The 25184-nt window shown below is 31.6% G+C and overlaps 2 protein-coding genes across 3 annotated transcripts; one reads left to right on the forward strand and one right to left on the reverse strand.

Moving 5' to 3' along the window:
• Nucleotides 1-469: 469 nt before the first annotated feature.
• Nucleotides 470-10597, reverse strand: LOC134710320 (uncharacterized). The gene is made up of 4 exons (XM_063570646.1): nt 10552-10597; nt 3556-3801; nt 1963-2139; nt 470-583 (listed from the first exon to the last, which is right to left on the reverse strand). Exons 2-4 carry the CDS (start codon nt 3776-3778, stop codon nt 480-482), a joined length of 504 nt encoding a protein of 167 aa, XP_063426716.1. The 5' UTR covers nt 3779-3801; nt 10552-10597; the 3' UTR covers nt 470-479.
• A 3347-nt stretch (nt 10598-13944) lies between these two features.
• Nucleotides 13945-23975, forward strand: LOC134686484 (probable thiopurine S-methyltransferase). Of its 2 annotated transcripts, none has more exons than XM_063546160.1 (9): nt 13945-14077; nt 16698-16823; nt 18069-18161; nt 18561-18690; nt 20018-20070; nt 21124-21198; nt 21815-21900; nt 22487-22531; nt 23599-23975. In XM_063546160.1, coding segments are annotated over exons 1-9 (726 nt in total). In that variant the 5' UTR covers nt 13945-14075; the 3' UTR covers nt 23715-23975. The 2 variants fall into 2 exon arrangements, with proteins under 2 accessions (XP_063402230.1, XP_063402223.1); XM_063546153.1 differs by having other exon boundaries at nt 14027-14230.
• The last annotated feature ends 1209 nt before the right edge of the window (nt 23976-25184 follow it).

Genomic DNA, 25184 nt, shown 5'->3' on the forward strand with positions numbered 1-25184 from the left:
CAAAATAAGACAATTTTAAAACAGTTTCATTATGGCAAATCTTGTGGGGTTTTATTTGTTTGGATTTTGATGGTTCTTTATTTGCATTGAATTGCATAGATGAATGCAAGTATCAGAAAAACTATAATAGAATTTTAGTTTTGGTTATAGGAAATTGTTCTTTTTTGTTTAAAAAATATCGAACTTTTTTGGTCAAAATCGACCAAAGTTTGTTTTTTTAAGACAATTATAGTGTGGAAAGGTTTTCAAAAATACGTCGAAATGTTGTAAATTTAAACTTAATTAATACAACGAATTGATCACTACCTCTTTCTAAATGAACACATTATGTGGAAAAGATAAATTAATATTTGATTATAACGATGTGATTTTACAACATGAATTAAATATGCACAATGTTTTCTCTTGGTTAAAAAAAATATGTTTCTCAATTAAACTATTCAAAATGTTAAACGATGTCTTTCTTTCTAGTATGCTTCTCATGTAAAATATCCGAGGTACATCAGTACCATAGGAACACACATAATTGTCCACACTAATCGTATTGTAGTTCCTGTCCCACTGAAGCAGCTATCTTTACCTTCTGTAAATAGACAAACATGCATTTGCTTCAACTTAATGGGGTTTTTTAACCGATAATCCCATTGTTCATGCAAATATTTTTCAATTTTCCGAAACACGCGAAATCGCATCGTGAGAATATTTTTTTTTTTAATTTGCATTACCAAATTATTGAATACATAAAGTACAAAATGTTGAATGAATAAATTGGAATGTTTTGTCACGTTATTTCATTTGCTATTGACTCAATTTGCTTCTTTGTTTTTGTTTTTAGTTTTTGGTTCTGCTTTACTTTTTATTTCTTTTACACCAGTTGTGATACTGTGATAATTTGATTATAATAGGTTTTTAATTGAAAGTACATTAAGCCTGTAATTCAGTGGTTGTCGTTTGTTTATATAAGTGTTACATATTTGTTTTTCGTTCTTTTTTTTTTTGTATATAAATAAGGTCGTTAGTTTTCTCGTTTGAATTATTTTACATTGCCTTATCGGGGCCTTTCATGGCTGACTAGGCGGTATGGGCTTTGCTCATTGTTGAAGACCGTACGGTGGCCTGACTCTGCTAAAGTTGTTAATGTCTGTGTCATTTTGCTCTCTTGTGGACAGTTGTATCATTTGCAATTATACCACATCTTCTTTTTATATGTATTGACAAAGAACATTCGATACTCATTTCTCTCAAAATTTACAGGAACTTGTCAAGAAGCGACAAACAATAATCAACTTTCATCTTTCAATATATATTTTGAGGTAAAATAGAGACACAATTGGAAAGTACCATATTTAAAAAAAAATATCACGAGGCACTGTAGAATAATTTTCATAACAGCGTGAAAAACCGCAATACTTATGTTGGTAATTATACTGAATCATTTTCCTATAACACGTGTTGCATTTTGTCTTCGGCTTCCATATCGATAACAGTGATTTTACTCTCTGACACTCAGTCTGTCAGAGGCCTTCCAGTGGGAATTTAAAAAGAATAAAAAAGTGAAGTATTTATGCAGATGCGCGAGAAGAAAAAAAAAAGGATTAAGTATTCAACATTGAAATCAACACACGAGGTTTAGTTAGGTTTTCTGCTATTTATTCGTATTGTTTTATTCATGCGTTAGAACCTTTGGCGACCCCATATTTAAAGTGCCTATAACACATACGATTTGTAAAGTAGGTGTTACAGACATCTGACCCAGTAATCTGAAAAACCTAAGCGCGCCAAGAAATGGTCTTGTCTACACTGTTATGAAAATGATTCTACTAATGAATTAATGCTTATGGCAGACAACTATATTATGACCTTTAACCTTATAAACAAATTTGTTTCCGACTTCAAATGGTTGTTTTTAAGTTGTCTGTTTTCGTTCATTTGAAAAAAATATATATGAAAATAAAAGTTTACCTTCGCATATGTTTGAATTTTCACAGATATCTTTCATTTCTGTGAGTCTACTATAAGGCAGCTCAGCGCTGTACGTCCTATATAAAGGTGCACTCGGTACAAGCTCTCTTAAGAATAGTATGTACTTTGTATAATACTCGAAGTTGTTTTCAAAACATAGTCCATCACTGTGAGTACCTGCAGAAAAAAAATACATCAGTTTTAACATCAATTGATTCTTATACTCAACGTCTTCTCAACGGTTACAAAGCCATTTTCAAAATCAATTTAGTTTTGAATCAGGATAACATAGTCACTTTGCTTGATTGTCGTCGTCTCGTTTGGGTGAGTATCATACCACATCTCCCTTTTTTGAAGAATGATCGTGTCAAGGGCAATCATACCAGGTTTTCTAATTTGTTTATGTATCTACGCATGATTTCAACAATAAAAGAACGTTGTCGATTGGAGCTCCTTCTGGTAAATGTGAAATAAGACTGTCTTTTTACTTCTGCAAAAACTGTTCTTTTCCATGTGGCGCATATAGAAAAAGGTGTCATATATTTGACTTATATTAGTATAAAATAAGATAGCGTATTCAAGATTTTTCTGCTGTTACTCCAAATAGAACAACAATTGTTTCTCTAATTTTGTGATCACATGTACAAAGGAGCATAACTCAATGACGGGAGAGTGCTTGATCGTGCTCTAATTTTTCTATTTACAGAAGTGTATTTTTATTAAGTTTCCTTATATGTAAAGAACCATAACTCAAATTTTACATATGCTTTCTTTTTGGCTAGTTGTATAAGTTTAATTGATCCAACTTAATGTGTACTCTACATTTATGGATATCTATTGTTCTTTTATCTTTTTGGGTGCTTGTTTGTTATCTATATCAACCGCACTTGTAGTAAAAAAGTTACTCCAAATAGAACAACAATTGTTTCTCTAATTTTGTGATCACATGTACAAAGGAGCATAACTCACACGATCACAGCATCAGCAAAAAAGAAAGATAATACAAATACATTGACGGGATGTTTAAGTACCGAGCCACGTCTTATGAGTATCATCAAAAACAGAACAAACAGTAAACATAATATTAATAATAGAACAAAGACAAAAAAAGAACAATTTAACACGTTATTAAGATGATAAACAACGTCAGTGCACAGAATCTATACACCTAGACCATCATGTATTATTTGTGAAGTTGATACAAAATATTTATCAACAAGGTCTTGTAACCTTCCGATTAAATTTTTTAAAGAAAAAGGACGAGACGTAAAACACTGCGTAACAACTTACAGCCTGAGCAACATGAACCCCATCAAAAACTGGGGGCGCTATTAGGTGCTCAGGAATGGTAAATATACCCTAATCCACTGTTGGTTTCTGGTTAACTGACTTTTAAACAAAACGTACCATATGGCCATTATTGTCGATAATTATAAACGTTTATTTCCGTAACTTTTGCCGTCAAAACGGATGGTTATAAGAACAATAGGTTGTCTCGTCCGTATACTTGAATGTTTCAACTCCGTAGCTCTTGGTCACAGATTTTTTTTCACATATATTTAAAAGGTAACCTAGATATAAAGTTCTACATACCTTCTTTTGGAATTAATACATATCGTTCATTTAATCTCTTGCTGTTCTTAATCACACATAACACATTTGCCTTATAAAAAGTAACATTTTCACCAATGATCGTTGCACCTACGACAAGATGAGATGTTTTAAGATTGTCTTCAATAGATACTGTGTTCCTCTGGCTACAACCATGACACAAGGAAATGGTAAAGATCACTGTTAAAAATACCAACAGGAACATTGTTTACTTGGTTTATTTGTGACCTGGAGGTTAGAAAAAAATGAATGTATTCATGTATTGAGAATTAATACCATGCAGTGCTAGAATTGGTAGATATACGTACATTTGTTCATTACTCAGTATTTTCCACTTTCGTTAGTAAAGAAAGCGTAGCATTGATTCAACTTCGAGCACCGAGTTGAACGTCGCTATGCATTCTCGACAAACACAGATATGCATAAAAACAAGCGCTAAAAGTTCGACATTGAGCAAGAGAGAAGCCCAGGTATGTCATGTTCTATACCCAGAAAGAGTGACTGTGACAAATATCAAACGATTCAAACGAGAACACCAAACGGCCTGTTTTGTGAAACGAAAATATGATTACAGCATGTAACGAAAATCATTGAATTACATGCTCCTGCTTTGAACAAGCATATGCATAAAATGAAAGGATTAAACGTGTTTGTAGGCACGCTAATATTCGGTGGGACAGTGGGTGCAACAGCATAACATAAAAACAATCTTTTTAAATCAGTTGAAAGAGGTTACAAAACCAATGGCTAGATGGAAATCATAAGCTTTGGCTAGCAGCTTATCTAAAGGAAGAAAACCTTGATTAACAAACCCTGGCCCTCCTTGTAAGGGTGTTTGGCGTCAGGCTAATTACCTTGCCCTGTATAAAAAAAAAGATGATTACAAAAACTAATGAAGTCGTTAAACATGCTTGCCCTTCTAGGGTTGGAGCAGAAGTTGTTTTAATGCAAATGAGATGAGATGAGAAACTATGATATAAACATACTTTAGTCCGTTCTTTAACTTATAATGGTTTACTTTTTAAATTGTTATTTGAATGGAGAGTTGTCTCATTGGCACTCACACCACGTCTTCCTATATCTTTTGGCATAAATGAACCAAGATGGAACCAAAGTGGAGTTTTGACACTTGTAACAGGTGATGAGATTCTATACTCGGGAAACCAAAATGAAAACGATTACCACACCAAAGGAGTAGCAGTAATGCTTTCCAACAAATCAAAGAAGGGCCTGGTGGAATGGGAACCAGTAAGTGAGAGAATAATGTGGGTGAAACTAAAATTTAAGTGCCAAAACATAACTATCATACAGTGTTATGCACCAACCAATTGTAAAGGAATGTTTTATGAACAACTACAACATGTTTGGGACAACATCCCCAGAAGAGACATCAAAATAGTCATGGTGATGTGAATGCGAAGATTGGAAAAGAGAACAAAGACAGAGAGAAAACATTAGGAAAACATGGTCTAGGAGAAATATTTAGTAAATGAGAATGGAGAAAAGCTAGTTGAATTATGTGAGATGAATGAGCTTGTGATTGGAGGCAGTTTATTTCCACATAAGAAAATACACAAGGAGACCTGATGGAAAAGCAAAAAATCAGATTGACCACATCATAATAAGTCAGAGATGGAGAAGCTCACTACAAGACGTTAGAGTTATGAAAGGAGCTGATGTCAGCTCAAACCACCATCTTAACATAGCCAAAGTAAAAATAAAACGTGCAAAAGGAACCAAATTCGAACAAAAAACGTATAAAGTATAATGTGGAGAAGCTCAAAGACTTACATCTCAAAGATCAATTCCAAATCGAGCTCAGAAACCGATTTGAAGTACTTAAAGGTGGGCCAGACCTGGACATAAATAATGAATGGGAAGTGAGAAGACATCATCAAAGAAATATGGGAAGATGTACTTGGAAGAAAAACTAACAAAAAGAAAGATTGGATGTCACATGGAACATGGGATAAAATAGAAGAGAGAAGGAAAATGAAGGCAAAGGTAAACAATGCAAGAACAAGTGCTCAGAAACAAAAAGAACAAAACACACGACAGTTTTTCAACAAAGAAGTTCAAACGTGCTGTACGAAAAACAAGAGAGAATATGTAAATGACCCTGCAACAGAAGCAGAATTTGCTGCAAATTAGGGCGACATCAAAACCTTGTACAATATCACCAAAACTCTGAGTTGAAGTAAAACAGCTAAGTCTAAACCAGTAAAGGATAAAGATGGAAAAGTCCTAACCAATCTTAATGAAAAGATGGAAAGATGGAATGAATACTTTGATAATGTCATAAATAGACCAGAACCAGGCCAATCAGTAAGAGTAGAGCCAGCGGTGGTAGATTTGTACATAAAATTAGATAATATCAAGAAATATGAAGTGAAAAAGGCCAGCAAATCACTCAAAATTGAAAATTTGAAGGCATAGATGAAATACCACCTGAAGTTTTCAAATCTGGAGGCAATGAAATGATAGAATACATGTACAAACTCCTGAATAAAATCTGGCAGGAAGAAAAGATACCAACAGAATGGTTAAAGGGTTTGTTAGTGAAGCTTCCAAAGAAAGGAGCTATGTGAGAAATGGAGAGGCATTACACTTCTATCAGTAGCTAGTAAAATACTGTGCAAAATTATACTCAGCCGAATCAAAGATGCAATTGGTCTGGTACTAAGAGACAAGCAGGTTTCAGATTAAACAGAAGCAGCTCTGACCAAATAGCAACACTATATGTACCATAATTGAACAATCAGTAGAATGGCAATCCTCCCTCTACATCAACTTTTTCGATTTTGAAAGGGCATTCGCAACTGCTAAGCCATTATGGTATGCCAAACATAAATTGTGAACATGATCAAGGCGTTGTACGAGGATTTTAAAGTACATGTTATACATCAATCATCATTCACCAATCCTTTCCATGTAAATACTGACGTGAAACAAGGCTACCAACTCTCCCCTACACAACTCTTGATAACTATAGACTGGGTAACTAAGCAAGCACTAGACACTACACCAAGAGGTATACAGCGAAACTTCGTACAAAGGCAAGAAGACCTAGATTTTGCAGATGATCTAGCTCAAGTTAGGAATATGACAATTCTTGTCCATTCGTTTTTGATACGTTTTGTTATTTGATTTTGCCATGTGATTATGGACTTTCCGAATTGATTTTCCTCTAAGTTCAGTATTTTAGTGATTTTACTTTTTATCTCACTGTTTGAAAGACATGAGAGTCAAAACCATCAAACTCCAAAAAACTAGGGCTAAAAATCAACATCAAGAAGACAAAAATTATGAAAGTAAAGACCAGAAAAGGAGGACCAGTTTCAATTGAAGGTATTGAAGAAGTAGACCAATTTACTCATTTAGGAAGCATCATGGATAGAACTGGTGGGACAGGTGCAGACATCAGGACAAGAATAAGTAAAGCTCGACAAGCTTTTGCTATGCTGAAGCCAGTTTGGAAATCAAAAGCATTTACAGAAAACACCAATTTTCAACACGAAAAATCAGTCCTTTTTTATGGTGCAGAGACCTGGAGATTTAAAGCAGGGGTACAACATCAAATCCAGGTTTTTATCAACAAATGCCTTCGCCAAATTTGTAAATGCTGGTGACCAGAAACTATTAGTAACAAATGCTTATGGGAAAGAACCAACCAGGAACTAGCAATTAAACAGCTAAAGAGAAGAACATGACAATTGGATCGGGCACACTTTCAGAAAACCTGTAGGTACCATCACTATACAGGAATTAGAATGGAACCCTCAAGGACATCAGAGACCAGAAGACCATTTCACAGCTGGAGAAGATCAAGGCACAAGCGAAGCAAAAGGAATAGCCAAAATAAAGTAAGATGGAAAGCGACCGTGGCAGCCCTATATTCCACAAGGAACGTAGAGGATAAAGTTAAGTTAATGTAAAATCTTTTATATAAAATACTTAATTATTTTACAGTTACAAAGATGTTATTAGTAAAGTTTGCTGTACCTATAAACATATAAACATATAAACATATAAAAACGGTATTTCACATCCTAATTTGAACAGTAATATTGTACTATTAGTATAGAGGTAATCACTGTGTGAAAATACGTGTACATTAATTGAACCTTTAAACAAACTTATTCGTTCAATTTAACTTATTAGCATTGTAATAAAATCATTGAATATTGTTTACTCTGGCACAAATATCGATTTTATGTCATCAAGAAATTAAAACGAAACTATTCTTTTTAAATGTTTCTTTTTGGGATGTATCAATGCACATTCACGTTCATTTTCTATATAGAGATTGCTTTATCTACATATAACATTATACATATATTTATTATAAGGTTAAATCCTAAATATCGTACTGCCTGTCAATACTTTTATTTTGGCATTGCATTGCACGGCGTTCATTGAAGTCCAAAGCGTTACTACAGACACGCACATAGCGAATGAGTATGTAAACACCTCTATGATAAGATGGTCCCCCAAAAAAAGGAAAATTTACAATAAGGAACGGAAAATCGTTCATTTTATCGTAAATGTTTGCGTAAAGTTGGTCTTGTAAAACTAACAGAAGCTATAGCTAGAAAAAAGACAGTTGCTGTTGTTAATTTTTTTTATTTATTTCAAGTAAGTTTTTTGTCTAAAGTTTGGCAGTTTATTTATAGAAATCGAATTTATACAGGGTTTTATTATTGAGTTTGGTCATAATATGTGATTCATAACAGTACATGGTAGAGTCTGATAGTACAGGGATACTATTGGTGCCCATATGAATACCTAAAAACCTGTCGATAAAAGTTATTGCCGAAACGTATGAAATAGTTACAAGATAAATATCTACCATACGCATTTCATTACAAAAGAAGGCTTTATAAGAGCAGATAAATCCACAATCAAATTTTTTTTAAACGACCAAATTTAGTTAAATAGTAAAAAATAATTTGATAAGATTGTGTGTAAGTGTAGATTAGTCAATTCCTTTATGCTAAACACGTATAAACAGAAATAACAGCGCCACAGTCGAGCACTGTTCTTATAACTTCTATGATGACGACAAATGTGTGTTTTTATTTCAAAATGACGAGTGTTACGATATGGTTACCAATAGTTGCTTTAGCTTATTAATTGGACCAGTAGATTGTTTGAATTATATTGTGTATATACTGTATCTTTGTATATAAAACGAGATTAGGCTCTGATACAATTTTGAATCTTGAATCAAATCGAATCGTTCAATTATTTTACCGCTGCTATTACGCCTTTTGATGACAGTGAAATGTCCAAACGCAACAATTCCTTGCTTATGGTAATTTTGCATCGATATACGACATGAAGGACTCGAAAATTTATATAAAAAGTTGTGAGGTCTTTTAATCTCCTAGAAACTAAGAAGGTTTTTTTATGCATATTATTTCTACAAAAACTGACAGGGACGTTTCATTCTAGATATAACCTCATATATACATTTAGCAAATTAAAATCAGTTTAGAAAATCTGAACTTATCGTAAGCTATGATAAAAAAAAATGAGTGTCGACGGACGGACGGACGAACAGACACCAATTACAAGTCGACGTGACCTTATTAAGGAAACAATAACTAGAGATATGGCATTGAACTACCAAAGCCCTGTTCCCAAAGCAATAAACATGCAAGTACATGTTTGCGAGTTTATAAAAGACAGCGATACAGTTTTCGAGGAACTTGAAATAAAAAATAAAAAAGCAACATCTGATCTTTCATGATTATAAAACGGTATACCAAAAGTTTTACGATCAAATTGAAATAAATAATCTATTCTATTTTATCTCATTTTAAACTTGTGATTACAAGTAAGCTACAAGAAAATACTGTAAAGAATCATTTGAAACAGTGATACTGAACTACATTGTTCAGAAAACAGTAAGATAACTGTACAAATGTATAACTAAACTTTTTTTGTTTGTTTGCATTATTTATTTAATTGAAATGCCGATGAACAGTCTTCATTTAATTATGGTGGTCAGTTAAGACCATTAGGTTATAAGTTACGAATTCCATAATGAACATAAAAACATGCACGGAGGACTAAGTTTAGTATTTGAAGCATATTAGTATCATACTCGCTTGGTTATTCACGGGCCGGTCCATATGAGTATTTAGACTATATAGGTATCGAATACTATAGTACATTTTGATTTCCTTCACATGAACACACTGCTCTTTTTTTTAGCCAAAAACCGCGGAAGATATTTTATGAATTACTTTATCTTTAATATATATTGCCTGAATCTTGGAGTATATGCCTTATTTTGCCTTTACTAGACTAAATTTAAACAAAAACAAAAAACGAACAAACAGACAGACAGACAGACAGACAGACAGACAGACAGACAGACAGACAGACAGACAGACAGACAGACAGACAGACAAATGTTTAATTTGCCTAACACGGTGGCAAAATAAGCAAAATTATTACAATCCAAATACACATAAGATCCAGAACATTGATATGTATTGTTAGGTATAAAAATATATACATGATAATACAACGGAATTGTCATCAGATTTGCACATACAAAAACTTCTTTTTGATTCTTCCTGTCGAATTTCGGTGTTTCTCTCCTAGCATTCCCGCTTTCTCAATCATAGCAAAATAGCCACGAATAGCAATAGCGCAGAAATTATTACTTATAAATACTGTTGTAATTTTGTTCTGAAAATGCTTAAAATCAAAATTCTAGTTTATTTGAAGGGGAAAAAATCCGCTTATCTCTGTAAGATTTAAACAAATAATTCTGATTTAAGCCTTTAGAACAAAACAGTTGATTTCTATTCAGTTTTAGGAAATCTATGACTGCACACTTCATTATTACTATTATTAATAGACCATATTTGCGGTAATTGATAAATTTTGATCTAGTTTTTTTTGTATTCCATTTATTTATTATTGGGTGTTATTTATTTCAAAATTAAATATACATATACTTACAGTATAAATACTGTAGATTTAATTTATCCCCTGGTTTTTCTTCTGATTAGTTCTAAACCTTAAATTACAAATATTTATTTGTTGAATTTTATATATATACTATTTTAAGGTTGTTAAGAACCATCGTAAATAACTCAAAATAGACAGTTCTATAGAAAATCTTGTTGTGCAATTGTCGGTAATAATCTGTACAAGAAAATTAATTGCGATAAGATTTTTATTAACTTGCCAAAATACATTCGACGGTGATGTAATATGTGGAATAAAGTTAACCAGAGTTTTAGACCTTTGGCGTTTCAGTAATTCGTTTCAATTTAATAAATGGATGTGGAAAGTCCGGGTACGTGAATTTTCATCTTTAGGAAAAGCGATAGCAGTTATCTTTCCAATTTCCAAATATAGTTATATAAATGATTTGTAATTTAAACAGTTGGGTCAGATGTTAGAAACTGCCATGCATAGTTATATAAGCTTGTTATTGTTCAGACTGACAATACAGATTGAAGCGACACAAAAATGTCATTGAAAAAATATTCCAATGAGGCAGGTTCCAACTGCAAATTTTCATTAAGAAAATGAACGAGCAAGTAATAAATTCAGCTAACCCAGAAACAATAAGACACCTCGATCTTTATAAATATTTGCTAGCATACCAACAGATAACACAGAAACACAAATACAAATAATAAAAGCTGCTAACATACGCTTAAATAACACAGAAACAAGTAGACGACTCGATCTTTACAGAAAATAACCCTTCACTGCTAGCATACCAACAGATAATACAGAAACACAAATACAAATAATACTGTGACAACTGCTAACATACCAACAGCTAACCTATAACAAAGAAGATGCCTTGATCTTTACAAATTAAAACAACTGCTAATATATCAACAGCTAACACCGAAACAGAAAAAACGCTTCGGCCTTACAAATAACCATTCACTGCTAACATAATAACTGCTAAAACAGAACGAAAAAAGAAGCTTCAAACTTTACCATGACCAATTATAATCTCTGCTGACATATTATCAGTAGCTAACACAGTTAAAACACAGAAACAGAAAGACGCTTCAGCTTTTTTTTACAAATAATTATAGTTTTTGTACTATACATTTTGATTAAACCTGTAAACTTTGTAGACTTCATTTAAATGCTTAAATTAGTTTTCTACTAGAAGAAGGGTTCCATTGTCTTTAGTGGTATGTATAGGTGTGAAAGAATAAATAGTATGTGAATGTTGTCGTGTTCTTGTATAGATTGTATGAGAAGATCAGTCGGGTATATGCCGGACTACAAGATGGTGTACGAATTTGCAGAAGAAGAAAATGCGTGTTATTATTCGCCTTTTTTCAAGAGTTTTCCAATTTAGTGTTTGCAGCATTTCAGTGACTGAGCTGGTGCTACGGTATCTGTTGCGCAAATGTTGTATGTGTACCTTGCTGATCTGCGCTAAACCATCTTTAGTTGGCATGTTTGTGATTTGGTGTGTGCCTGGTTTCACATGATCTTGAAGCTAGGAATTCGTGTTGAAGGGCTTTTTGTCGAATATAAAAACATATACAGAATAAATAAGGCAGTGGCTATTTTGCCGGCTCTATTTAAAATATCTCATGTCAAGCCGGCAAAACAGTCTATATCTATAGAAATGGCTATTTAACCGCACCATAAATATATTAAATTTGTTGCTGGCACTGGAAAATTGGAAACATGTTATGTTCTGGTTCTTATAGGGTAAACGGGAGCAAAGTTAAAAAAAACTTCGTTTACACATATGCAATTCAATGAACTGACTATTATTTCAAAAGCAAGTTTAATGGAAACATTTTTAAATTAAGAAGGTATGTGATTGACTGTGTTATGTTGTATAATGTTTAATCAAATTTTGATGCAATGAGAATTTTAACTTTCATTTTTTTTTATATCAGCATACAATTAAAAAAATGAGATTATATTCGTACATGTATGCATACATGTAGCATTATACTGACTGATTTTAGATATAATTTCAATTACATGTTTTGACTTGACTACATTGCAATAAATGGATGCCAAAAAGTTGGTTTTTTTCTTGTTATAAATTTTTATTTACATTTTGACTGATTAATGTTTTTTAATCGATTATATATATCTCAAATATTGATAGCTGTTTTCTTTTTTAACTACTGTTTTGTATTCCAGTAATTATTTGATTCTTTTATGTTGACAATCTTCATTTTTTATAGTACTTTTCATGTAAACATTAAAATTTCACTCTATTCATAGAACCGCGAAAATAACAAATTTACTCGTCTCTGGTCAGCTGGCAAAATAGCCATTTCTATAGATATATGCTATTTTGCCGGCTTGAATCTGCATGTAGCATTATACTGACTGATTTTAGATATAATTTCAATTACATGTTTTGACTTGACTACATTGCAATAAATGGATGCCAAAAAGTTTGTTTTTTTCTTGTTATAAATTTTTATTTACATTTTGACTGATTAATGTTTTTTAATCGATTATATATATCTCAAATATTGATAGCTGTTTTCTTTTTTAACTACTGTTTTGTATACCAGTAATTATTTGATTCTTTTATGTTGACAATCTTCATTTTTTATAGTACTTTTCATTTAAACATTAAATTTCACTCTATTCATAGAACCGCGGAAATAACAAATTTACTCGTCTCTGGTCAGCTGGCAAAATAGCCATTTCTATAGATATATGTTAATATGCCGGCTTGAATCTGGACTAATTTACAAGTTTAATAATCCAAGCTTGAATTTAGATATTTTAATCAGAGCCGGCAAAATAGCCTAACTGCCTATAATTAAAACAAAGCATTATATGCACATAAAAAACTACGATACAGCAAAATAACGCCAGCACCGTGGCGCCATGACTATTTAGAATTTGTTGGCTCAGTCCGATTTGACGCATTTTTGCCTAATATAAGTTTAAACAGAAGAATTGTCAAAGGCGAAAGAGGTCGTCATAGGTCCAAAGTTCTTTGGAATATACACCCCTTGCATTGTAGCCCAGAAACACTCCAGGACCTCTGTCTCAGTTACATATAATTACATTAGATGTATGTTTCATTATAATACGTTATTCTGATTGGCTAACTAACAATCTCGTGATATTCCTAAATCAATTGCATTACACAATGCAACTTTTCATTCATGATGAGACGAGGTCCCACAATAAAGTGCACAGGTAAATGAAATACAACTTGATAAAAGGCGTGTTTTCATGATCCTTAATAGGTAAAAATGTAATTATAAGTATTGAATGCTCTTTTTTGTAAATTTATAGGGTTGTAAAAGCGTTGACCGCGCGCACATTTTTAGTATGAAGCGCTTCCGCGCTTCATACAAAATGTACTTCGGTCAACGCTTTTACACCCCAATAAATTTACAAAAAAGAGCATTCAATTCTTAAGTGATAACGATTTACGGATATTTGTGTATCCGACATTGATCTAAGTGTTATTTACTAAGGTCATTTTTTGGCACAGATTGCAACTTGATAGGATGTAAGTAAGGCAACAGTATTTTGTTCCTGGTAAGCTGAAGACCGTCGTAACAATGCATTTGCGTCGATTTAGCAGCTTCAAGAAACTGTTATCGTTGAAGTTCCCACAGTCACTCCCAATGCTTCAGCTAGCACAAATAAAGGCGTATCATTGGTACGAATTTATCAAATATAATTTTTCAGATACTAAGATTAGTCCAAATAATTATGACGTCTTGAAAGGCTATTATAATTTTTTTCTTTGACGCCTAAGGCGTCAAAGAAAAAAAATATAATAGCCTTTATAATACAAGACGTCATAATTATTTGGACTAATACTGAGATAGGCTTATAAAAAAAAAAGTACGTAAAATCATAGATATGATAGCTATAGATGAGGGTAACAATGGGGTCCATGACGAATAAGGGTAAATATCTTGTTTAATGACGTTAAAAGCAATAAATAATTTGGTTCATGAAGATTTTTTCTCTCTCTTAATTTTTTATTTCCCAAAACTTGGTGTTACTAGTTATTAAAATCAACTGTTCAACACTTATAAAAATCTTTGTATGCCTTTATGTCCTATTCATAGCTGAGGGGGGCATTTAGTTTTACCCTTGTCCGTCTGTTCATCAGTACATCTGTACACACGTCCCAAAATTGGTATCAGTTCTCTAACTTCAGTTTGCCATAACCAAATGTGAGGTAAGCAGGACCTTTTTCAGAAGTCAGGATTTCAGGATTAATCCTTTTGGGATCCTGGAATTCTTGATTTTAATTTCTTTAAATTCGGGACCTCTGGATTTCATGTTTTTAAGCCCTGGATTTGGGGATCAGGACTTCTCCAACCCTCCCAAATGTTATGCAACTTTATAAACCACAATGCTAATTATTACCACAAAACACAAATCGAGTTTGAAATTTGGTGGGGTCAGAGTAATGCCCCTTTACAAATGAAAAAATTGCAAAAACTTTTCTTGCAATTTTTCGTTTTTGTTCTCTGGCTTAAGTTTGCCTCAACCAAATGCTATGAAACTTGTCCTGTTGTACACCATGCTAATTACCACAAAACACAGATCAAGTTTGAATTTTGGTGAGGTCACTTTTACCGTTCTAGAGTTATGCCCCTTAAGTTAGGGAAAATTGCTTATTTTTTTGTTCTGTTCTGTAACTTTAGTTTGCCTCTAGATGCCTCTAGAAAATGTTATGAAACCTATCATAATGCTTATTACCACAAAGCAGGGCTCAAGTTTTATTTTTGGTGGCATCACCTATATGGTTCTAGAGTTAAGCTGATTTATAAATGGAAAAATTACTGGATTTTTTGTTTCTGTTGTCTAACTTAAGTTTGCCTCGACTAAATGTTGTCACATAAAACGTATACACAATGCTTATTATCACAAAAATCAGATCAGTTTGCCCCAAAAACACATTCACACCCAATCACATTTAACACCTTTCACTTTCGCACCCAACTTTTTGCACCCAAAGTCTGTTCACACTCTACACTTTCACACCCTTTTTATTGGTTTTGTAATAATTGGTAATCAAGTGTTGGTAGGTGATAAAAAAAAAATTTCATTGTTTCAAAATAAAGTGAGATTCCTACAACGTTTTAGTGTCACTGTGTTTGATGAATCTTAATCATGTTTTGGTTAGTTTATTGCTATAATTTTATATTGTTTCAAAATGATGTTTTGATTTAAAATCTTAAATTATGTTTTGCCACCATTTGTAAGAGTATTGCCATTAATTTTTTTTTCATTGTGTCAAAATGAAGTAACAAGAGCTGTTAAATTCAATTATCTATCGTGTTTTTCATTTAAAGTCTTTAATGTTTTACGCATACAAAGCTAATAGTATATTACATAAAAGCAACTTAAAACAACAATAATGATTTAGCTGTGTATAAATATAAATTAGCAGTAATCATACATCAGTAAGAATTTAATAAAAAAACACCAAATTGATAAAAAAAACAAAACAGTTCATATAATAATAGAGTGCAAAAACATGTAGGGTGTGAACAGACCTTAGGAGCGACAGTGTTTTGGTTGGGAACAGACCTAATACAAAATTTATGAAGCGTCACTCTACAGTTCCTGAGTTATGTCACTTTAAAACTTTATATGCAAGAGAGAGCATCATGTATGTACAATGGACACATTCCCAATTTTTTATTTTAATGTTTTTTAATCTTGATTAAAACTTTTTACTTTATATGGCCATAGAAAAAATTGACTCGGTTCGACCTCTTAACAATGTATACACTCAGTAAGCGACCTGTCTCCTCTTGTCAGTAATACAGATCTTATTTTCTGACTGCAACCAATGTAAGTGAACCTGTTTAGTCCATTGTCCTTAATTTCTTTATTTTCTTATTTCAAAAACAGCATAACCTTCTCATTTGTTGACCAATTTTCTCTAAATAAATTACAATCCAACCATTTTTTGGAACCAGATGCTGTTGATTGCTTCCACTTCCTGACATAATTTATCTAGTAAAGATTTTTTCAAAATCTAATTCTTACCTGAAGGAGATGTTTGAAGCTCTTTATTTGATGTTGTAGATTATTAAGAATGTTATATGTAAACATGTAACTTATTATATTTGTAACTTACATGTTTTATATTAATTCAGGACGGACAAGACAGAAAATCAAACAACTTCAGATGCTCCTAACAAATTCACTGAATTAGATCCAGAAGGATGGAATGAAAGATGGAAAAACAGGAATATTGCTTTTCACAAGGACCATATTAATCCGTAAGATTTATTATTAATATAGGTTATACAAAAACATGTAAAATCACTGAAGTTTATGCATCGTCATAACCACATGTTATTATTTTATATGTATAGTTTTATGTGCTGGTTGAAGTTGCTCTTATTATTCTGTCATTTTCTATAGCTATTCTAAATGTTCCATTAATAAATTTGGATGTGACTGTGAATGGACACAACATACCGGTACCTGATCTAGTTAAACTCTCTGTTTAAACATTGTTGATGCACAGATGATCATAACACTGTTGATTACACTTATAGATAGATCTATTTGAAACAACTAATATTTGGATAAATTGTTTTGGAAAAGTAATATGAAAAAACAGCTTCAATACACAAAAAATGATTTGAAGGGTCTTGACATCACAATAGTTATAAAATAAATCTAATAAACAATGAAATGACATGTTGAAGGTAAACATTAAACAAAATACATATTTTGCTTCATATTCAGATAACATGAATATATTCTCGTTATAAAATGTATAAAACAGGAGTCACCAAATCACCACAACAGACCACAGCAAACACAAATACAGGGTACCCCCCACCCCCTAAAAAACAGACAAGCAAACACAAATACAGGGTTCCATCCCCCTCAAAAAAACAGACAGGCAAACAAAATATGTTTAAGATAACTTGACTTGGTGAAGGCACAATCAATATGATATGGGGTTAAGACCAGTTTCACATGGTCACAAACCAGCTTCCCTTTACTGTTTTTTTTCATGTTTGAATGGTTTTATACTAGTCAATTTTTGGGCCTTTTATATCATGCTGTTCTGTGTGAGTCAGGACTCTGTGCTGATGATCGTACTTTGACCTGTAAGGGTTTACTTTTACAAATTTTTACTCTGATGGAAAGTTGTCTCATTGGCACTCATACCACATCTTCTTCAATAATACTTATATATATATATAGAGAGAGAGAGAGAAATGACAAACTTGGTTTAAAGATAAAAGACTGTAACACCGTTGTTTGAGGTCATCAACTGGTTACTTGAAGGTTCGATGTAAACTGGTTTCATGGAATTAGTTCCCCTTGTGCAAATGTAACATACACATCTATGTTTTCATGTCAACACAGAGTATAATAATGGAATCAGTAATAAGTGGCTTTATTTTTTCTGATCAGGGATATATTGTTCTATCTTTTAGTCTTGAATGTATTATCATGATTATTAACATCACATACATCATTTAGTATTTTCAATTTGATTGTAGGATGCTTGAAAAACATGTGAAAAGACTGGCCAACAACAGAGAAAATATAAAGATTTTTATTCCTTTGTGCGGCAAATCATTGGATATCAAATGGTAAATTGTTTTGACTTGTAGCTGGAGTATTTTTTTTGAGGTGTCATCTGTGAAAATGTCATACTTGTTTCATTGATAAGTTATTTACAGGTGTATTTTTTTTCCCTATCAAGAAATTTAATGATATCTACTGAATTGTATTTTATGTTGGTATAATTCTTTTATGATCAAAAATAAATATTTACAGTTTTTACTTGAAAACAATTATTTTGAAATTAAATGGAAAATAGTTTTACAAATGTTATAACATGTTTTGGATTTATTCATAAATGTAAGGAAGGTTGAGATTTATAGATAATCGCCAAATCATATTTCTTATTTTATAACAGAAACCAATGCATACACTGAATCTAAGGCTGGAATATTTGTAACTTATATACTTCACCTTCATTGTAACAGGTTAGCAGATCAAGGCCATACAATTGTTGGAGTTGATTGTGCAGAAATGGCCTTTAAAGAATTCTTTGAGGAACATTCTCTGGAACATACAGTAGAACCAGTGGAGAACCTTTCAGGAAAAGTTTACACTGTAGGTGACTAATTAATTCTATGTTTTAATGTGGGTTTGATATACTTTCTCCCTAACCTTTCAATGATGCAACTAATACAGATTTAAAATTCAATCAAAAACAAATAGGTCAACCAGATTAAACTGCATACTTATTGTGCAACTGCATACTTATTGTGCAACTGCATACTTATTGTGCAACTGCATACACAATGGTAAATAATAAATATAAACTCAGTGGGAAAACTGGTAATTTGAAAACCATAGAAAAGTATCACTACTTGTGGTCAGGATTTTTTTTTGAATTTTTACTTTGCTTACTTAGGTTACCATAACTGACATGATATTATTTTGAAACCCATGCATAAATTCTTATAAAATATAAAAAAAATAAGGAGATGCATGACCTAAATCAGATGTCTTTTAAATTGTTTGATTTGAAATATATTTTTAAATTATTCCAAGAAAAATGTATAATTAAAATTGAGAAAGGAAATAGGGAATGTGTCAAAGCGAAAACTACCCAACCATAGAGCAGACAACAATATAATTGCATGTTGCACACTATTTTTTTGAAAAACTGAAGATTTTATTGCATATTTATTGAAAAAAAGGAAAAACTATATTTTGGATGTTCCATACTAGTCCATGATGTTATCTTGATTTTCTGGCATTAAATGTTTGATCATCAGTGCATCAGTAACTTGATATTAAGGAAGATCGCTACTCAGTTTCAAAGTAACAAGCATTTCACAAAACTAAAATATATTGATAAAATTCTCATAAAGAAACCAATTATCGAAAAATAAATATAGGTCTGTGTGATTGTTTTCAAGATATAAGCCATTGTAATTTTGGTGAAAACTGTTCTCTCTTTATTTTAAGTTTTATCATTGACAAGTTTAAGTTCTCAAAAACTATTAAAAAATAACAAAGATTTTATTAGACTTTTACAGATGACTTGTAATTATATATGTGAAAGATTCATAAAAAGAAAAATGGCAGTTATTGGGCAAAATTTTTGAAAGCATTTTAATGTATAAAACCAGAGGATTCCAAAAAATCTGATGGAAATTCCCAAATATGACAAACGAACATCCTTAAAGGGATAAGTTAATCTTTGATACATTTTATAGTTGTTTGTATATTTCCTGAACTTTGATCTTGTTTTGTATGAGACATTGATGTGTATCTATCATATGTAATGACATTACATGCTATGTACTATTGGTTCTATGTCAAAATAAGGAAAAATGTGTTTAACAAATTGTGCATGTTCATCTGAATAAATACAGTGTAACTGAGTTACTCATAAAATATATTAATTAGTATTGTTGAATATTTTCAGACCAAGGACAAAAAGATAATGTTATACTGTTGTGATTTTTACAAGTTCAGTAGGTAGGTATACTCTTTTAAACAAGTAAGATAACACTTTTATTATCCTGTTTATCTTTATAATTAGATGTTCATGTACATACATATGAATAGGATAATAAACAATTGTTTGCATCTGTTCTATTTCAGAAATCTGATGTTCGATGTTTGGCATCTGTTTCATGAGTGTTTCTCGTTTCTCGTTTTTTGTATAGATTTGAACATTGGTTTTCCTATTTGAATAATTTTAAACTAGTTATTTGTTAGGCCTTTTATAGATTGCTGTTCTGTATGATCCTAGGCTTCGTGTTGAAGACCCTACCTTGGTTATAGAGTCATCTCATTGGCACATCTTCCTATACCTATTTAAAGCTCTATTGAACTATTATCTGCTCACTGAAGAATACATTCATACATGAAAAATAAATGTTGTATACACACATGTATTATTTTTATTTACTTTTTATATATAATTGACAGAAGAAGATTGGAAACTAGCACAATGATAGTTAGTTTGTTGAGCTCTTTTGCCAATGAGGAACACATTGCAGGAGCCAGCTGATATTCAGCAATTCAATACAAAAACCCTGATAATCTACACAAATTAAACCAATATATGAAATCACAAATTAAGCAATATGTGAAAACACAAATTAGCCAGTATGTGAAAATACAAATTAACAAGTATGTGAAAACACAAATTAGCCAGTATGTGAAAATACAAATTAACCAGTATGTGAAAACACAAATTAGCCAGTATGTAAAAACACAAATTAAGCAGTATGTGAAAACACAAATTAAGCAGTATGTGAAAACTCAAATTAACCAGTATGTGAAAACACAAATTAACCAGTATGTGAAAACACAAATTTGCCAGTATGTGAAAATACAAATTATCCAGTATGTGAAAACACAAATTAACCAGTATGTGAAAACACAAATTAACCAGTATGTGAAAACACAAATTATCTAGTATATTTAGTAAAAAAAAAAATCTATATGAAAACACTTATTAACTAATATGTTAAAACCCTCAAAGAATAGATTTACATGCCTAAATATATTTTTCATTTACAGAGAGACAGCAGGACAATTCAACGGCATTTGGGATCGTGGTTCTTTAGTAGCGATTAATCGACAAGACAGACAAAAGTAAGTATTATTATTTTGGGTTTCAAGATAGTGTCTGTACATAATTGAATATGATCTAGTTATGTTATGAAGTTTTTAAAATCCTGATTCTACTGTACAGAACAAAAAATGAAAGTTGTTCTACTATTTAAAATAACAAGGCATTTTTTAATAGAACATAATAAAAAATACATTGCAACAACTTTTCTGAGCCCTTTAGCTTTCACTTTATGAACAATGTTTTGGGTGTAAAATATCTTCATTATTACCGGTACATGTACTTTGAGTGAAATACAAATATAAGGTTGATGATTATAAATTTTGTGGATGTGCATATAATATTTTTATGAAAATTAAGGAAAACTTAATGAAGACTAGACTACTTGATAATAAAGTTTGTCTGCAACATTCCTTTGTTTTTTTTAAATACTAAAAATTTGCCAAAATTTCTCAAAATTGCAGTATTGGGCTATCTTTAGAGTTAAAACGATTATAGTTTGAAGACCTGTAAACAAAACACTCATAATATTGTTGAAACATAAAAGTACACAATTGGATGTGATATTAGTATTATGAATTTAAGTAAAGAATGTAACAGTTTAAAACATTGCATCTCCATCATACTTAACTTTTACAGATATTCCACATTGATGAAATCCCTGATGGCACCAGATTGTCAATACTTGTTAGATACCTATGATTACAATGAAAATTTATGGCCAGGTAAGATATCTATTTTTATAGTCAAGCAGGGGAAAGGAATTAAAGTATTATCATAATTTAGAACATTAATAAGCCATACATGTTTTAATCAGGGGAGACAACTCTTTACAGGATAAAAAATATTCATTTTCCTGTTGTAAACAGGTTTTTTTTTTTGTACAAATGCTTATTGCAGGAATTGCTGTATCAAATAGTTTCATTTTCAAAAAATTACCTTTGTTAATGATATGCAAAGGAAATTTAGTTGGAATTTGACAGGGAAAGTAAAAATGTATATTTTCAGTAACAGTCAATATAAGCATGATAAGAGTGATTAATTGTTGGTGTTGGACACAACTGTTAGCTATTTTAATTATTTTGAGGGGGCAAGTTTCCCTTTTTGCCAGAGGAACCTGAGAGCCTAGAAGAACTGAACAATTAAGATTGAAATCAAACAAACCTGCCACATAGAGGGATCAAACTCACACTCAGTGTGGACAGGCTAGTTATACAATAGATGAAAGGAAATACTTACAGGTACACCACTCTGCTACAGCTGCCCCAAATATAAGAGTGATTTGATTTGATAAATGATTTTCTGTTTTAGGACCACCACACTATGTATCTGTAGAACAGATTCAGTCTTTATATGGTATGTGTATAAATTATAATCTTAGTAAAGCAAACAAAAAACAATATATTCTTTGAAATTCAAGACATAAGTCAGGGGTAACACCATATAGTATTAGATCACCTACACTTATCTTCATGTTTTGAAGTCAAGATTGACAACATCTTCAGTAACAAAGATGTTATATTTAAAGCTCAGTATTATTTTTAGTGGCCAACATTTGCAATCTTAATTTTTTTTTTCAAGTTTCTTTGCTTTTCAACTATTACTCAAAAAAAAAATTCAGTATCAGTGACCATATATTTTGGATTTTTATAACCTCTTAAAGAGATCCAGACAACTTCACATTATATTATTTTTTTTTATTTAAGATCTGTCTTAAGGCAGAATGCTATCTTTAAAAAGTCAGCAAATAAATGTAGATAGAATCATATTCAAAACAGTGTGGCTGTGGTCGTTACAGACAAGCAGTCACCTAATTTGTCCCAGTCAATGGGATAATTTAGGTCGTCAATCAATGGACGCAACCACACTGTTTTGAATATGATTCTATTATTGCATTTTTTATTTCACTTAGGCTCAACAGAAGAATGTTATTTTAGCCTTTATTCAGTCATTTTCTTGACTTTAATGTTTTTCCATTTTTCCGAAAATATGTTTTGTGTTACTTATTTTAAAGAAACTATAAGTATTTTCAATTAAAAACTTGTAACTTTTTTAACCAAAACTCATTCTACAACGTTACGTTTTACAATGTTCCCACCTTCCAAACACCATATTCAGTACTAATGATACACACAGCTTAGACAATATATACAGAGCAGCAAGAGCACCTGTTGTGAGGGATCTTAAAAGTTGGACTGTATGAGGCTTTAATATAATAGTTCTAGTGATTTTAAACAAGTGTATATCACACATGAAAGTTTTGATTTCAATATTCCGTCATGCATTACAGAATCACGTGAATTAAAACCAGACACTAGGATGTAAATGATTGAAATAATGATGTTCAATTTTTAAAAGTCAGGAATTATAGAAATTAGGATTTTATATGATAAAGACTCAGTTCTCGTAATATAAAATTGTAGGAGATACTTGTAATATAGAGGATGTAGATACTGTAGATGCTATGGCAGAGAGACACAAGGAAAGGGGATTAGATTACATCAATGAACGATTACATGTCATTACTGTGAAGAAATAATGATATCAAGGACATTATTTACTCAGATGATTGCATTTAATATCCAGACCAATACAAAGATACTTGAACTCACTAATGTGAAACAACAACTAACAAGTTGTAGTGGAGATTCAGTGTGTATATATAACAACTTGTAGACACAGTTGATATCAAGTTTGCTTGATGAAAATATTAAAAAATGCAGTTATTTAGATTATTTTGAATTGCAAGGATAAAGCTTTTTATAACACTTGCATTATTCAGAATAACAAAATCTGCTTTTTATTTTTAAAAACTACTTAAACAGGGGATCAATAACGGTGCTTGCATATTGATTGTGAAGTGTATTTCATTAAATTTTGAAATATTGATCTTTTTCTGTCAATTCTATATAGAATAAAGTATGTACAGGTGCTAAAGACCCATTGGTGGCCTTGGGCTGTTTTCTGCTCAATTCCATTCTCAATTTCACACATTGGCATGCTAGACATACCCTGACTCATCCAAAAACAACAGCAAATGAGCACACTGTTGGGCTGCTGACTAAATAGGAGGTCAATCTGTTCAGTAATAATGGTGTAAAATCTGATGACAACTTTTATGTTACGAATAACATATTTTGAATAGGCTTAAATTTAAATACAGAGATTGGAAAAAAAACATGAAATCAAATATCCACGAATATGCAAGTTTTCAGCAATCCATGAAAATTGATACATGAAAAAAATGAATCCACAGTATATTCAAATCATATAACCAATTCTAAGTTCTTTGACTACAGTTATTCTGTGTCAGAAACCTATTATGTGTCAAATATTTAATTACAATCCAAATTCAGACCTGTATCAAGCTTGAATATTGTGTCCATTTTTGCCCTAACTGGTTATGATTAGACCTCTGCTGTCAAATCCAGCTGCATTTTGCGAAGCAATTTATTTGAAATTGTAAAAACCTTGCATTAATTTCTAGATTTACAGGTAAGTGGTAAAGTTTAACTCCTCCCGTCACCAAATGATGACAGATATGATTAAATAGTTGAAAGCATAATCTTGTCCTCTTTTCCTAGAAAAAGGATCTATAAAATTTTACTTCTATGACCAAAACTGTCACATATGAAGCATGATTTTCTTATTCTACAGGACAACAAATTATGGGTGGGTTTAGTGTTATTTAGTCATTAGTTTTCTATAATGTGTTTTTGTCGAAAAAGCGACCAATAGCAATCCTACATTCCGTCGACAGCGTCCACAAATATTCACTTTGTAGTTAAAGTTTTTGAAATTTCCACAACTTTCTTAAACTATCCTGGAATTCTACCAAACTTGGACAGAAGCTTGTTTATGATCAAAAGATAGTATCTAAAATTTTGTTCCTGTTTTTCTATATTTAACTTCTAAATGGACTCAGTTTCTCCCCCAGTTAACATAACATAAAGTCTGCAGTTAAAGTTTTTAAAACATTTATTAGATTTCTAAACTATCCTGGATTTTT

Source organism: Mytilus trossulus, chromosome 1 (genome assembly GCF_036588685.1).
Source record: "Mytilus trossulus isolate FHL-02 chromosome 1, PNRI_Mtr1.1.1.hap1, whole genome shotgun sequence".
Taxonomy (NCBI): Eukaryota; Metazoa; Mollusca; class Bivalvia; order Mytilida; family Mytilidae; genus Mytilus; species Mytilus trossulus.

Excerpts from the sequence above, each read along its gene's own strand:
- LOC134686484 (XM_063546153.1), top strand. The coding sequence starts at position 14,130 with ATGCATTTGCGTCGATTTAGCAGCTTCAAGAAACTGTTATCGTTGAAG. Across the intron at positions 18,691-20,017 it reads TTTCAGGAAAAGTTTACACT|ACCAAGGACAAAAAGATAAT; the intron begins GTAGGTGACTAA and ends GAATATTTTCAG. Across the intron at positions 21,199-21,814 it reads AATCGACAAGACAGACAAAA|ATATTCCACATTGATGAAAT; the intron begins GTAAGTATTATT and ends TAACTTTTACAG.
- LOC134710320 (XM_063570646.1), bottom strand. The coding sequence starts at position 3,778 with ATGTTCCTGTTGGTATTTTTAACAGTGATCTTTACCATTTCCTTGTGT. Across the intron at positions 2,140-3,555 it reads TGTATTAATTCCAAAAGAAG|GTACTCACAGTGATGGACTA; the intron begins GTATGTAGAACT and ends TTTTTTCTGCAG. Across the intron at positions 584-1,962 it reads AAATTCAAACATATGCGAAG|AAGGTAAAGATAGCTGCTTC; the intron begins GTAAACTTTTAT and ends GTCTATTTACAG.